Source organism: Chrysochloris asiatica, unplaced genomic scaffold (assembly GCF_000296735.1).
Source record: "Chrysochloris asiatica unplaced genomic scaffold, ChrAsi1.0 scaffold00310, whole genome shotgun sequence".
Taxonomy (NCBI): Eukaryota; Metazoa; Chordata; class Mammalia; order Afrosoricida; family Chrysochloridae; genus Chrysochloris; species Chrysochloris asiatica.
Genome location: NW_006408828.1, coordinates 2,599,709 through 2,614,519, shown reverse-complemented (window position 1 = coordinate 2,614,519; position 14,811 = coordinate 2,599,709). Strand labels below are relative to the sequence as shown.

The window sequence follows — 14,811 nt, the reverse complement described above, 5'->3', positions numbered from 1 at the left end:
CCTCTTCTTTCTTCTTCTAACTGAGTTCTGATCATCCAGCCGTTGGAGCCCAGTCAAGTGTATACTTTTTGCAAGTATGGGTGTTCTTGTGCATCTCCCCTCACTTCATATAAGCTGGACACTTCACTCTCCATTCTAGTCTTCTGTGGCCATGTCCCTGCCTCTGGGCCCAGGTGTCCCCAGGTCCTGCCATACTGCTGGCCAACCAGGTCTCCGGGTTCACAGGAGTCTATCGAATGTGGTCAGACTTAGCTCCCAACTTCATTGCTGTTTTTTCCCCTCTTCTACTTATCAGTGACCAGCGTGGTCATCAGCCAGACCACATGCCTGCTCGTGTATTCCCCTTGAGTCTTAGTCTTAGAAAAGGGTTTTTCCTGAGGGGACCCAACCACTTGCCTTAATGGCTCCTGGTGAACAGCTTGCTTGTTCTTGTAGTAGTCAGTCAGACTGCCATTACTGTTTTTGATTTTTCCTGCCGGTCTTTCTATCACGAAGTTTCTTCTGTTCTTCCAGCCACTCCAGGCTGGCCTACTTGTCCTTTCAAGTGGAAATTTCCCGCCTCAGAGGATTCTGGATGGGGTTCAGGATTCCACCTCTGGTCTTATGTAATGTAAAGGCTCCACAGGAAGCCTCTTTCACTGGGCAACTTCGGGCTCCCTTTAAGGTATTCCAGTCAGTTATAGGCTGAAAACGGACTTACAAACTTTCTGTTGTGATGTTTCTGGCTATTCCTCCCCCTCAAGTGTCTATTTTACAATGGTAGGCAAGGGGGAAACCAAGATTCAAAAGACAGCCGAGCATCTTAACATTATTCCCCTCTTTTACCCTTTCAAACCATGCCTCAATCCCTGTATCCCGGAGCCCTGTTGTTCCAAGGTTGTGCATACATCATTATTTACCTCTGACACACTTAGCCCATGCGAACCTGCCTAACTGTTCTCCCATCCACCTTGTTCTTCCATTCCCCTCCCCCTTCTTATGTATTGCCCTGCCCCCAGCACCCAAGCTATCCTGTGTCTCTCCCCTACCTTGTGCTCTATCTTCCTCTCCCTCCCTCCCCTCCCCTTATCCCATACATCCCAGTAATCAGTAACTATATCTATAATTTTTTCCCCCTTTTAGTATGGGTTGTTTTTCTTAATCTTTCACAATAATGGTCCTGTGCAGTATTTCTCCTTTTGTCCATGTTATATGCGGTGGCTTGCAGCTTCCTAGTTGTTCTTCAAGGTAGCATAGTATTCCATTGTGTGTATGTACCACAGTTTGTTTATCCATTCTTCAATTGATGGGTACTTAGGCTGTCTCCATCATTTTGCTATTGTAAATAGTGCTGCTGTGAACATCGGTGTGCATATATCTATTCGTGTTATGGCTCGCTTTTCTTGTGGGTAAATACCAAGTAGAGGAATTGCTGGATCATAAGGTATTTCTATTTTCAACCTTCTGAGGAAGCGCCATATTGCTTTCCAGAGAGGTTGGACCATTTTGCAGTCCCACCAGCAATGCAGGAGTGTCCCAGTCTCTCCACATCCTCACCAGTATTTATTGTCCTCTACTTTTTTGATCTTTGCTGTTAATTGCTGGTGTGAGATGATAGCTCATTGTGTTTTGATTTGCATCTCTCTAATGGCTAGTGATCATGAACATTTCTTCATGTTTGTTGGCAGCCCAGATCTCCTCCTTAGTGAAGTGTCTGTTGATATCCTGTGCCCATTTTTAAATTGGGTTTTCACCATTTTAAAAAATTGATTTCCTCTCTGCTTCAAAACAAAAACTTCACCATCAGCTCTGTGCTGGTGTCTGGGCTTAGGCTGGGCTGGAGGGAGGAGAGGAATAGAGGAAGCTTTGATGAGGGTGATCCCAGGGAAGGCTTCCGCGGAATCTCTGGGTTCTGACAAGGGACTGGGAATGACACTTCAGTGTTCAGTGCTGTGGGAGAGAGCTGGCTAGGAGACTGAGCTCTACATTTGGTGGTTAATTAACAGTGAGTGAGGGCAGCCTGAACCTAGGGGACGGATGGCCCAGTTAACAGTGTGACTTCACATTTGGAAAAGGAAAATGCTCTCTTCTGAAAATGGAGCAAATCCACAATCTGAGGGGGATTGGTTCTAGGACCCCCGTGTATACCAAAATACACCATGGATGCTCAGGTCCTTTCTGGAGTCCTGGTATGGTGCTGTAGGATAAGCACTGAACAAGGTCGGTTTGAACCTTAAGGTGGTGGTTCAAACCCACCAGCCACTCCTTGGAAACCCTATACAGGGTAGCTAGATGTCAGAACCAGCTTGACAGCATACAAGATGTTTTTTTATATATAAAATGACATACTGATTCGGTTCCGACTCAGGCAACCCTGTCTAGAGTTTCCAAGGAGCACTGGTGAGTTTGAACTGCCAACCTTGTGAGCAGGTCAGTGCTTATCCTACAGTGCCACACCAGGTCTCGCATAAAATGATACGATATTTGCATATTACAATTTACAGCTTTCTGTACTTTAAAAATCATCTGTAGATTCCTTATAATACCTAATACATTGTAAATACTCAGGAAGTAGCACTTACCCTCCCTTCAGGGAATTGCTTGGGCCACTTAATTGCTTCCCCCTCCCTAGAATATTTTCTTTCCACTGTTGGTTGAATCTGAAGGACTGACAGGAGACCTGGGAAGAGGGATGCAGCCACCAGTAGGGGGCAGCACCATCCTTGGCTGAGAGATTGAGAGGCCTGTTGGGCTGAGCCTGGGCTCTTGTCCAGTGAAATAGTTGGGTGGTGGGATGTAGAGTAGAACAGGGACAACGCAATTAAAATCACTTTTTCTTTGATGAGACACGGGGGCTCCCTTGGGCAGGTGCTGATGTACGGACAGCCGTATCGCATTACCTTGGAACTTGAGCTGCCAGAGTCCCCCGTGAATCAAGATCTGGGCATGTTCTTGGTCACCATTTCATGTTACACCAAAGGTGGCCGTGTCATCTCTACTTCTTCACGCTCGGTAAGTGGTCGGGGCCTGTTGGGGGTGTGGAGAACAGTGGTAGGGATCAGAACACATGGGTTGGACTTTGGGGGAAAAAACATCCTTGGTTCTGAGGTCTCAAAGGAGTTAGGATAAGGAAGAGGAGTCAGTACCAAACCAGCCAAGTTTGCCAAGCAACCTCAGATACCAGCTGTCAATGAAGAGTGGAGCTGCTCTCTAGAAACAGAGGCTTTAGAACCAGACAGCCCTGGGTTCGGGTCCTGACTCAGACACATCCAGCCCAGGGACAGATTTCTTTATCTCTTAGCTATAAAGTATTATCAGACGGGTATAATAGTAACTGCCTTGCAGGAAGACTAGCTTGGAGTCCGTAGGAAAGGTAAAGTGCATACTAACACACACACTACCATCGAGTCCATGCTGACTCAAGGAGTCCTATAGGAGAACTGCCCCACAGGGTTTCCAGAACTGTCATCTGTATGGAAGCTGACTGCTCCGTCTTTCTCCCGTCTTTCTCCCGAGGAGGAGCCGCTGGTGACTGAGCTGCCGACCTTTTGGCGGACAGTCAAACTCTTTAACCACTTTGCTGCCAGGGCGCCTTGGTAGTGACCCTGTGTAGGGTTTCTGAGTCCGCAAATCTTTATAAAAGCAGAAAGCCTTATCTTTCTCCTACGGAACAGCTGGTGGGTTTAAACTGCTGCCTGCGTAGCGTGTTGAGCAGTCCAAGGCTTATCCCACAACACCACTCGAGTTCCTAGCTCAGGGTGGAATTTTAATAAGAGTTGGATTCCATCTTGCATGAATGTTCAACAAAAACACATCATGAAGGCATTCCCTGAGTGCAGCATGAACAGAGTTTCCCATAGCTCACTGGGACTTAGGTTGGACAAGAGATTGTTCTACGGGAAAGGGAGCTCAGGGGCAGGATTGGGCTTGGCTTACAAAGGCTTTTTGGAAGAGGGGTCCTGGTTGTACTGGAATAGAGAAACAGGGTCAGGCAGGGAGGGAGGTAACTCAAGTATCGGGAAGGATGGGATCCACACTGTGGGGCAGGTAAGGAGTCTAGGGATACCTGTCCCCAACCTCTCCCTCCCTGGCCTCCGCAGGTGATGCTACATTACCGCTCAGACCTGCTCCAGACGCTTGACACGCTGGTCTTCTCTAGCTTCCTGCTGTTTGGCTTTGCAGAGCAGAAGCAGCTCCTGGAGGTGGAACTCTACTCGGACTACAGAGAGAACTCGGTGAGGGGTGGGGGGAACAAGGGAATTCTGGGAGCCACAGGGCTCAGGTGGAGGGACAGCCACCAGACGCTGGGCTGCTCGGAGTGACCGCAGCCAGAGCGAGCAGGGCCTGATGCTGGTCTCGCCCCCACCCCCTTGCAGTATGTGCCGACAACGGGTGTGATGATTGAGATCCACAGCAAGCGGATCCAGATGTATGGAGCCCACCTCCGCATCCACGCCCACTTCACAGGGCTCAGGTGAGGGAGCCGGAGCGGAGGGACCAGGTTTTACAGAACAGCATCGGGTTGTACCTGGAGCAGACCTTGTTTTCAGCGCATCCACTTTCCCCAGGGATTAGTTAAAAACTACTGATTCCTCAGAAGTAAGGCCTGGAGGTGTGCTTCCCAAAGGTCACAGCCTTGCAAACCCTGTGGCTACAGCTCTCCTTCTCACACATGGGGTCACCGCGAGGTAGACTCCTGGACAGAAACTGACAGCAGCCCCGCGGTGTCAGCTATACTAAGGAGGTTGCTGCGGTTTTAAGCCAGGGGTGGGGAACCTTTTTTTTTTTTGCCAAAAATTTTATAACATCACTCACAGGCTGTATATAATTACCAGCTTCAAAATTAGCCTGCTGTATTTGGTCAAATATTTAATTAACTCACCACCACAGGGTTGGCAATTCAAACCCACCAGCTGCTCCTTGAGGACCCTGTACAGGGTCACTGTGAGTTGGAGCTGACTCAGTGGTACTTCACAACAACAACAACAACAACGTGATGGCAGCTGCAGGTTAATGCGCTGGACTACAAGGTTGGTGTGAACTGCAAGGTCAGCAGTTCAAGCTCACCAGCCACTACTTGGAAACCCTATACAAGGTCACTACAAGTCGGAACCAGTTTGATGGCACTTAACAGCAGTGTGATGGGTAGAACTGCGGTTGTTTGTGGAGGGCCAGACCAAATGGTTGTGTGGGCCTAATATGGCCTGTGGGCCAGATGGTCCCATCCCTGCTTTAAAAAAAAATTTTGGAGAAGCAGAAATTAAGGGTTTTACTAAAAAAAATAAAAATAAAAATAAAAAAAGCCTGCACTGTTGTTTTAAGTGCTGTTGAGTCAGTTCTGACTGATAGCAACCCTGTGTAGGGTCTCCAAAGGGCAGCTGGTGGGATTGAACCGCCGACATAGAACAGAACTCAGATTCCATAACAATCCTGAATAGGGTTTCTGAGGCTGTACATCTTGGCAAGAGCTGAAAAGCCTCATCTTTGTCCCATGGAATTTGCAGTCCAGTGCTTATGGTACAGAGCTACCACACTCCCCGAATGTTATATACAGAAATTGTCAAATGAGAACCTATATAATTTTTCTCCAAAATCACTATGTTGTTATTAAGTGCTGTGCAATATAAGACTTCCAGGAGGCCACTAGTGGATTTAAACTTTGTGGTCACCACACCAGGGTTCCAAAATGACCATAAAATACTTTTAATACTGACACCTGGGCTGCCGTACCCCAACTCAACTGAATGACAATCTGTCGGGTTCATATATGGCCTTCCGAGTTTTGTAGCCTGATGCTGTGTGGAGCCAGGCCTGTGAACGTCTTAGCTTAGCTGGGGGTGGTCCCGGCTGTGGCTGAGCTCTGCCCAAAGGACCCAGAAGTCAGTCCAGCAGCTCCACCTCCGGCCTCTGACAAAGTGGGTAGAGGGTGGGGAGGTGGAGACCAGCTTGCTGGGATCGATGATCGATGATCAGTGATCGTGCCTGGGAACCAACGGCTGCTGCTCTGGGTCACTGCTGCTCCTTTTCCTGGCCCCAGGTACCTGCTGTACAACTTCCCGGTGACCTGTGCTTTCATTGGCGTTGCCAGCAACTTCACCTTCCTGAGTGTCATCGTGCTCTTCAGCTACATGCAGTGGGTGTGGGGGGGCATCTGGCCCCGACACCACCTCTCTCTGCAGGTCGCCAAGGGCAGGGGGTCCCTTCCTCCTCCCCCCCACTCCCCTCCCCAAACCTTGGACTATAGTGGGCAGGGCATGTTGGGGGCTGGGGGCTGAGGACAGGATTGCTGGCAGGGAGCCAGTACCCACTCACTGCTCACTGGTTTCTTCTCCAGGTTAATATCCGAAAAAGAGAGAATCCTGGAAAGGAGCGAAGGGTTCCCACCCATCAGTCAGGTAAGGGTGATGGCTGGGGACAGGTGCTCGTGGAGGAGGAGTTGAGGGTTAAGGAAAGGCCAGAGGAGATGAAGTGAGCGCTACCATCCCAGCCCTACCCTGACCTCCACCCGCTTTGAAGGTGCAGGGTCCCAAGGCCGCGAGGAGCTAACTCAGTCAGATATCACAGAGGACGCCGAGGGCCCTGAGGACCCGTCAGGCACAGGTATGGCGTACTGAGCTCCTTTCGCCCTGACTCCTTGGCACACCCCTCTGGCCTCCTCTGGACTGACCTCTCCACCCGCTTCTGGTTGCAGAGGGTCAGCTGTTTGAGGAGCCAGAGTCACAACCCCTTCATGGAGAGGCGGAGTTGGAACCGGAGACCAGTGATGGTGAGAGACACTCAGAGCTGCTTGGGTGGAACAAGGGTGGCGCAACACCAGAGGACGTGATGTCAGGCCTGGCAAGGAGCCGCGGGGGATCTGAGTTCCCTTTGGGGTTCTGTTTTTCCCTCCTTGTCTAAGGTTCAGGCTCCTGGGAAGATGCAGCACTGCTGATGGAGACCAACCTTTCAGGCCCTGCACCAGCCCCCACCACCCCAGAGACTCTGGGCAGCTCGGAGCCCTCTGTGGCCACTGTGCGTCAGCGCTCCACCTGCTCAAGCTCTTGAAGAGGGCAGATTCCTCACATTCCAGCACTTTTCCCACGTGTTTTCCCCCCAATAAACTATTTTCATGCCAGCTGTTTCCTTGACTCTCTGAGGTGACTTGTGGGCGGTGATTTGCAGACCTCACCCTGCAGCCTGTGTGAAGGGGGTTGTGTATATTAGGGGGAAGGCCTCCAGATCCTGACTCTCTGGGGCACCCTTGAACCTCTGGCGGGAAGAAGCCGTCCTGACCCCTCACAGGCTCCTGCTCCTTCCACAGGGCTCTCTCGTGGCCCTCTGAGGAGGGGGTCGTGGAGGGTGGTGTTAAAGGGCCTCGGCACCCCACCCCTTGGTTGTCCATTGGGAAGCAGAAGACAGGAAATGACTGCCATGAGCACAGGATGATTTTTACAGAAACAGCATTTGTGGCCTGGGCCCCATGCCATCCACAGCTGTTTTCCTCACTGCTACCAGCCAGGTTGCCTCATGATCCGCCCCCCACCCTGCTCGGTGACTCCAGCCTTGGGATTCCCAGCTCCGGGCTGGCTGCTCTCCACATCGAACCTCCCTTTCGGATCCCAGGCGTCCGTCCCTCTGCTGTCCAGCCTCCAGATGAAAGCCCTGCATGTGGTTTCCCCCTCCCTGACCCCGTGACTCAGCCTCTCCAAAGGGACTAGCCCTCCTCCCAGCACTCATGAGGAGGTGGGGGCTAGCTGGTGACATCACAGTTGAAGGGTATAAAAGCTTCTAACAGCGAGCGTTGAAACTGAGGAGACAAAATCCGCTGACTGCACAGTCTGCGATCCTGTGGACCTCTCCTGTGGACCCTTCAGCCCGGAGCCCCACAGACTTCCCAGCAGTCTCTGGTTGCTCAGTATCCAAGCCTCACTGGTGAGGGGGCTGCTGTGGGCCAGGGAGGGGTGGGATATATGATGGGCAGGCAGGGCCCGGAGGATTGCTTAGATGAAACTGGCACTCATTACAGGTGGGGAAAGAGGAATCCAGGGACCTTACTTCCTCCATTCCATCTCCTCTTCCTCTCTCAAGTCTGTTTTCTGGGTTCCACACATGTCACCCACTGTTGTTTGCTTGACTCAGACCTTTTCTTTGGATAATAACTGGGACTCTCCACCTTTCCTCCAGGGCTGAGTCAACGGTCCCTTCTTCTTTTGTCCCCAGTACTTGTTAATCTCATTAACTGTTTCTAGCATGTTGCACATTATAGGAGGTCTTGCATCCATCCACCTCTGTCCCTCTTGTGTCAAACCGGATTTTATCCCCTTTTATCTGAAACCAAACACATAACCTATATGCAGAAGCTGGCTGAAAATGGGTATCTCTGTCTCCTCCCCTCCTCTTCCTGGCTCCCAGCATGACCCCTGTTGTACATCTTAGAGGTGACTTGAGGCAGGGGGCCTGGAAGGCAAGGGGTCTAACTAAACAGCCTCTCATGGTTGCTTCCAGACTCCATGTTGGGCTCTCCCTGCCGATTGTGTCTCCTGGCTGTGGTCTTCTCCTTGGTCCGCAGAGTCCAGCTCTTAGCTCCACAGGACTTCGAAGAAGAGGAGGAAGATGGAACACCACTGCCATCCGGAAGCGCAGTGCCCTGTGACTATGACCGCTGCCGCCACCTGCAGGTGCCTTGCGAGGTGTTGAAGAGTGCTGGGCCCCGCATCTGCCTCTGCCCGGGGATCTCCAGCGAGGCCCAGCCGCCAGACCCACCGCGCCTGGGAGAAGTGCGCGTGGTGGCCGAGGAGGGCCGCGCCCAGGTCCACTGGTGTGCCCCCTCCTCCCCGGTCCACCAATACTGGCTGCTGCTTTGGGAAGGCAGAGGGGCTCCGCAGAAGGGTCCCCCCCTCAACTCTACCTTCCGACGGGCTGAACTGCAAGGACTGAAGCCTGGAGGGGCTTATTACGTGTGCGTGGTGGCTGCCAATGAGGCGGGAGAAAGCAGCGCGCCAGGGCCCCAGGCGGAGAACCTGGCGGGCACCGACTCTCCTGACTTCGGGCCCTGCGGTCAGCTGACTGTGCCCCCCAGGCCGTTCACCCTGGTCCACGCGGCCGTGGGCGTGGGCACAGGCCTGGCCCTGCTCTGCTGCTCGGCCCTGGTCTGGCACTTCTACTTGCGGGAGCGCTGGGGTTGTCCCCGCCGCCGGGACGCAGCAGCGCACCTTTAAAGACACCGCGGCTTCTCGGGTCAAGCCAAGCCCCACCTGGGGAGCTCTGCCAGGACCTGGGGAAGGAGCCCCTGAGGGCTGCCAGGCCGCTAAGGGCCTGGAGATTACGCCTGTCACCTTGTGCCCTAAGCTAGAGACCAGAACTTTAGGTCCCATGCATGTTGCTTTGTTTGCAGCCGAGATTAAGGAAAAGACCCCAGACCAAAACAACAGCACCCAAGCTGTTGACTTATGGCGACCCCATGTTCTTCAGAGCAGAACTTCACCCGGAAAGGTTTCCAAGGCTATAATCCTGGTGTGATGCTGTAAAATAAACACTGGACCACAAGGGCAATTTGTACCCAAAGGCCTGTGGTTCAAACCCACTGGGTACCCCTCAGAAACCCTATACTGGATTGCTGTTAGTCAAGATTGATTTGACAGCGCTTAACAATAATGATCTTACCAAAGCAGAGAGAGCCAGGGCTCTCTTCGGAGACACCATGAGGTGGATTTGAACTGCCAAACTTTCAGTTAGTAGCCAAGAGCAAGCCATTTTCACCACCCAGGGACTTGACTATAGACTGGCGGTGGTGGTGGTGGTGGTTATGTGCCGTGGAGGTGGAACCGACTCCTTGTGACCCTGTACAGGGTTTCCGAGGCTGTAAATCTTTAGGGAAGCAGAAAGCCTCATCTTTCTCCCGCAGAACAGCTGGTAGTTTCGAACTGCTGACCTTAAGATTCACAGCCCAATTCGTAATCACTATGCTACCAGAGCTAGGGGTCAGCACATTTTCTTAAAGGGTCAGACATTAATTAATATAGGCTTTGCCATTCAAAAGGATATAATCAAAACTATTACATAGGTACTTACAGAACCATTTAAAATGTAATCATTTAAAAATCTAAAACCATTCTTTATTTATAGGCCTTACAAATCAGATAGTAGAGTAGGTTTGGCTTGCTGGACTCTAGTTATTATACAGTCTTCTGTCTTCCAGCCTAAGAAAGGGTCCGCCACTTTGGGTGGCTTCAATGGGATTTTGAGAATAAACTGCAGGATGGGAATTTGGGGACAGAGACAACCCCTTCTCTTTCTACCTTTTATTTTATATTGAGGATGAATACACTTGAATCAGAGCACCTGCATCTAAGGGGAGACCTAAAAGACTGACATGTGGGCAGGAAGACAGAGGATTGTTTCAGTTACTCTCTGGGACAAGCTTGTGCTTCCACCAGTTAACAAAATATATAATAGTACCAAGTAATTGCCCCTTCCCACCCTGATTTGTGTTTATTGTACATCCATTTAACATTATTAAAAGAAGCTTAAAAAAACCAGATATTTTCATTGTTTTAAATTCCCTGTCCACACGTGTTTTTCAGAGTGATATACACAAACTTTTGAATTTATATTTAAATGAACTAGATATAGAAAAGTGTCTTTTATGTTGCTGTATCAAAAAACTAGAAGTAACCCTGCTACCATCTAACCCATTCCAATCCATGGCGACTCCATCTGTTACAGAGGAGCCGGTTCTAGAGGGTTTGGGGCCAAAATCATTACAGAAGGAGATCACCAAGCTTTCTTTCTTGGTGTCGCTGGATGGTTCCGGACCACCAACCTTTAGGTTATTGGTTATGTACCAGCCAAGGACTTTGTTGTTGTTGTTGTTGGGTGCCCTTGAGCTCACTGTTGCAGCTACTGTGTCAGTCCAGATCCTTGGGAGTCTTCCTCCTCACTGGTCCTCTCCTTTACCAAGCATGAGATCCTTTTCTAGGAACTGGTCTCTTCTGATAATATGTCCAAAGCACATGGGACAATCATCCATGCTTTTAAAAAAATTTTTTTTTGGTAGAGGGGAATGGGGGCGGGAGAGAAAACGAAAATCTGACCACAACTATAGTCCCATATGTCCAAATTTCACCCATATCCTCCAAAAGCCACCTCCTCCCAAAATCCTTCTAAGAGCACTGTAGAAGTGGTAATGTTTGCTCCCTTAACTGTTGAAATTCCACAGTCCTTTTATTTGGCCAAGTCATTTGGCCTTTAGTATCTATTCTTTCATAATTGATACATTCCTCAACTTCTTTCCTTAACTGGAAACTTCTGGGTTTTTGTTTTTTTTAAATAAGTTTTTATCATTTATTAATCTAGTGAAAAAGCTACACAATTACTACAGATCAAGTCCCTTTGGAATTTCTACTTCTTTTTATCACCACCAACGTTGGTCTTGGCAGTTGCCTGCCTTTCTTCATTTTGTTCTTGTCTCCTTTTCATTATTTTTTGCTTTTGTTTCTGTTGAGATTTTTTGTTTTTGTTTTTGGTTGCTGCTTTTCCATCTTTCACTGTTTCCTTAAGGCCTCTTTCTTCTTTTATAGGCCACGTCCATCATTCCTGTCAGTGTGTTGTACTGTGGTGGCTTGTGTGTTGGTAAGCACTGCGCCACTGGTATTGTAAAATAACAGCAGGCTCACCCATGGTGGGTAGGTTTCAGTGGCGCTTCCAGACTCAGACAGACTACAAAAAGGAGAAACAGACCACTATGAAAGGTTAGCCACAAAAACCTTACGGATAGCAGAGGAACATTGTCTGATACAATGCCAGAAAATGAGCCCCTTGGGTTGGAAGGCACTCAAAATACGACTGGGGAAGAGCTGCCTCTTCAAAGTAGAGTTGGCTGTGATGATGTGGATGGACCAAAGCTGATGGGACACAACTTAAAAGGGGAAAAAACAGCTACAAACATCCATTAGTAATTACAATATAGACTGTAGGAACTATGAATCTAGGAAAACTGGAAGTTGTCAAAAATGAAACCCATCAAAATCTTAGGCATTAGTGAGCTGCAATGGACAAGTCTTAGCCATTTTGAATCTGACAATCACATGATTTATGATGCTGGGAATGACAGACTGAAGAGGAATGGCATCTCATTCATTGCCAAAAAGAACATTTCAAGATCTGCCTTGAAGTACAATGCTGTCTATGATAGAATAACATCCATACACCTATAAAGAAAACCAGTTAATTAATACCACTATTATTTAAATGTATGCACTAACCACTAAAGCTAGTGCCAGTGTTCATTAAATAGAAAAAATCACACTAAAATTGACATTAAAAAAAAAAAAAGCAATCAAGATGCATTAATAATTACCAGTGATTGGAAAGCAAAAATTGTAAACAAAGAGGAAGAACTTCGGAAAATATGACCATGACAATAGAAATGATGCTGGAGGTTACATAATAGAATTTTGCAAAACCAAAAGACTTATTCATTGTCAACAACATAAACAGTGACAATACACGTGGACCTCAGCAGATGGAATACACAGGAATCAAATTCCCCACATCTGTGAGAGAGAGCCTCAATATCATCAGCCAAAACAAGGCCAGGAGCTGACTGTGAAACAGGCCAAACATTGCTCATAGCAAGTTCAGGCTAAAGCTGAAGCAAATGAAAACAGACTTGTTTTCTCACCAGAGCCAAAATATGACCTTGAGTACAGAGTCTCTGAATTTATACATTGAACAATAATGAACAAAGACCAGGAGTTGTGGGATGTTATCAAAATGGATATCAGGAGAGATTCTGAAACTTGAATATAAATAGCTAAGGGGAATGGAAGGAATGATGAAGTACAAGAGCTGAACAGAAAATCTCAAAGGGCAGCTGGAGAAGACAAAATCAAGTATCACAATGAACTGTGCAAAGACCTGGAGTTAGAACAGCAAAAGGGAAGAGCACATGCAGCATTTCTCAAGCTGAAAGAAAACGAAGAAAAAAATTCAAGCTTTGACTTATAATATTAAAGGATTCTATGGGTAAAATGTTGAATGATATAGAAAGCATCAGAAGAAATAGGAAGGGTAAACTGCTACAATTGGATGAACTTGACCCATACTCATGGATGTTGTAACTGAAAATACCAACTGAGAGGGAAGGAGTCTTCACATCAAGTATCAATCCTATCCCCTCTGTACACAGGGTAGATAGGGACAGGCAACTTAGACAGTGACTACCTAAAATGAGGGGGCAATAAAGACATGAAGTGACTGGCTTACAAGTTTTCAAGAGGGAGATTAGTTTAGGAGTGTGTGGGGGAAGATAAGAGTCCCCACTGAATAGTTTTCAGCTTGTCTAGATGGGTCTGGTGAAAAGAGATGGGGATAAGATTCTTATGAGCCAATAGTGAATAATTGTTATCATGACTAATTAGTTGCGACTGTCACAACTGTAAAGGTAGAAGTTTTGTAACAAAAAAATGGGGGAGTAGTTAATCTTATAGTCCAGAAACAAAGGACTCTAGGACCATCAAGGGAGAAGAGCACAAGTGGAATGTAGGACCCTATCCAGAGAAGCAGCAACACCAGAGATGGAGGCAGATGCAGAGATGGGGACATGGAGAGAGGGAGCAACTGAGGACTCTAGACTCATGGAAAGCGAAAGACTGTGTGTTGGCAGCCTTGCAGAATATGCCCTTTGCTGTTTAAATTATTATATATTCCTGAGTGTTTTTGTGTACATCCCCCCACCCCACCCCACTCCCCAAAACAAAACAAAACAAAAAAACAGAGGGAATAAAAAAAAAGAAAGAAAATGGAAGGAATGCACAGATTCACTGCGCCAAAAAGAACTAGCCAATGTCCAAACATTTTAAGAGGTAGCACATGATCAAGAACTGATGGTACTGCAGGAAGAAGTCCAAGCTATTGAAGGCACTTGTGGAAAAACAGGTCTTCAGGAATTAACCGAATCATTGAAATGTTTCAACAAACTCGTGCAGCACTAGAGGCGCTCACTTGTCTATGCCAACAAGTTTGGAAGACATTTTACCTAGCCAACAGACTGAAAGATAGCCATATTTTAGCCCATTCCAAAGAAAGATGACCCAACAAAATGTAGAAATCATCGAACTGTATCATTACCATCACATGCACGTAAAATTTTGTTGAAGATAATTTAAAAATGCTTCAAGCAGGACATCAACAGGGAGTTGTCAGAAATGTCAGCCAAATTCACAAGAGGACTTGGAATGAGAGATAGTCATCTCTGATGTCAGATGGTTCTGGGCTGAAAGCAGAGAATACCAGGAAAATGTTTACCTGTGCTTTATTGACTATGTAAAGGCTTTCGACTGTGTGGATCATGACCAGTTAGGGATAACATTGAGAATGGGCACTGCAGAACACTTAATTGTGCTCATGAGGAACCTATACATAGACCCAGAGGCTGTGGTTTGAACAGAACGAAGGAATACTGAATGGTTCAAAATCAGGAAACATGTGCATCAGAGTTGTCTCCTTTGACCATATGTATTCAATATATGCTAAGCAAATAATTTGAGAAACTGGATTGTATGTAGAAAAACTTGGCATCAGGCTTGGAGACACACATTTAAAACCTGCGATATGCAGATGATACAACTTTGCTTGCTGGAAGCGAAGAGGACTTGAAATATTATTGATGAAGAACAAAGACCACAATGTAAAGACCTCGTTGTAAAGAAAACAAAAATCCTCACAACTGGACCAATAAATAAATGGAAATGAGATTGTTGTTGTTGTTGTCAGGTGCCATCGAGTCGGAACCGACTCATAGCGACTCCATGCACAGCAGAACGAAACAATGTTCGATCCTGGGCCAACCTC

At 47.8% G+C, this 14,811-nt stretch overlaps 2 protein-coding genes across 2 annotated transcripts in view; both read left to right on the top strand.

The window, feature by feature from the left end:
• The window catches only part of BSCL2 (Berardinelli-Seip congenital lipodystrophy 2 (seipin)), a 16,759-nt gene extending 9,736 nt beyond the window's left edge, over positions 1–7,023 (top strand). The window contains 8 exon segments of the mRNA XM_006878267.1: positions 2,848–2,991; positions 4,080–4,214; positions 4,356–4,453; positions 6,017–6,158; positions 6,314–6,374; positions 6,502–6,579; positions 6,671–6,745; positions 6,878–7,023. Of these exon segments, the coding sequence (XP_006878329.1) occupies positions 2,848–2,991; positions 4,080–4,214; positions 4,356–4,453; positions 6,017–6,158; positions 6,314–6,374; positions 6,502–6,579; positions 6,671–6,745; positions 6,878–7,023 (879 nt within the window).
• Positions 7,024–8,468: 1,445 nt separating this feature from the next.
• On the top strand, positions 8,469–9,176 carry LRRN4CL (LRRN4 C-terminal like). The gene has a single exon (XM_006875059.1). The coding sequence runs from the start codon at positions 8,469–8,471 to the stop codon at positions 9,174–9,176; it is 708 nt and encodes a 235-aa protein (XP_006875121.1).
• Positions 9,177–14,811: the final 5,635 nt, after the last annotated feature.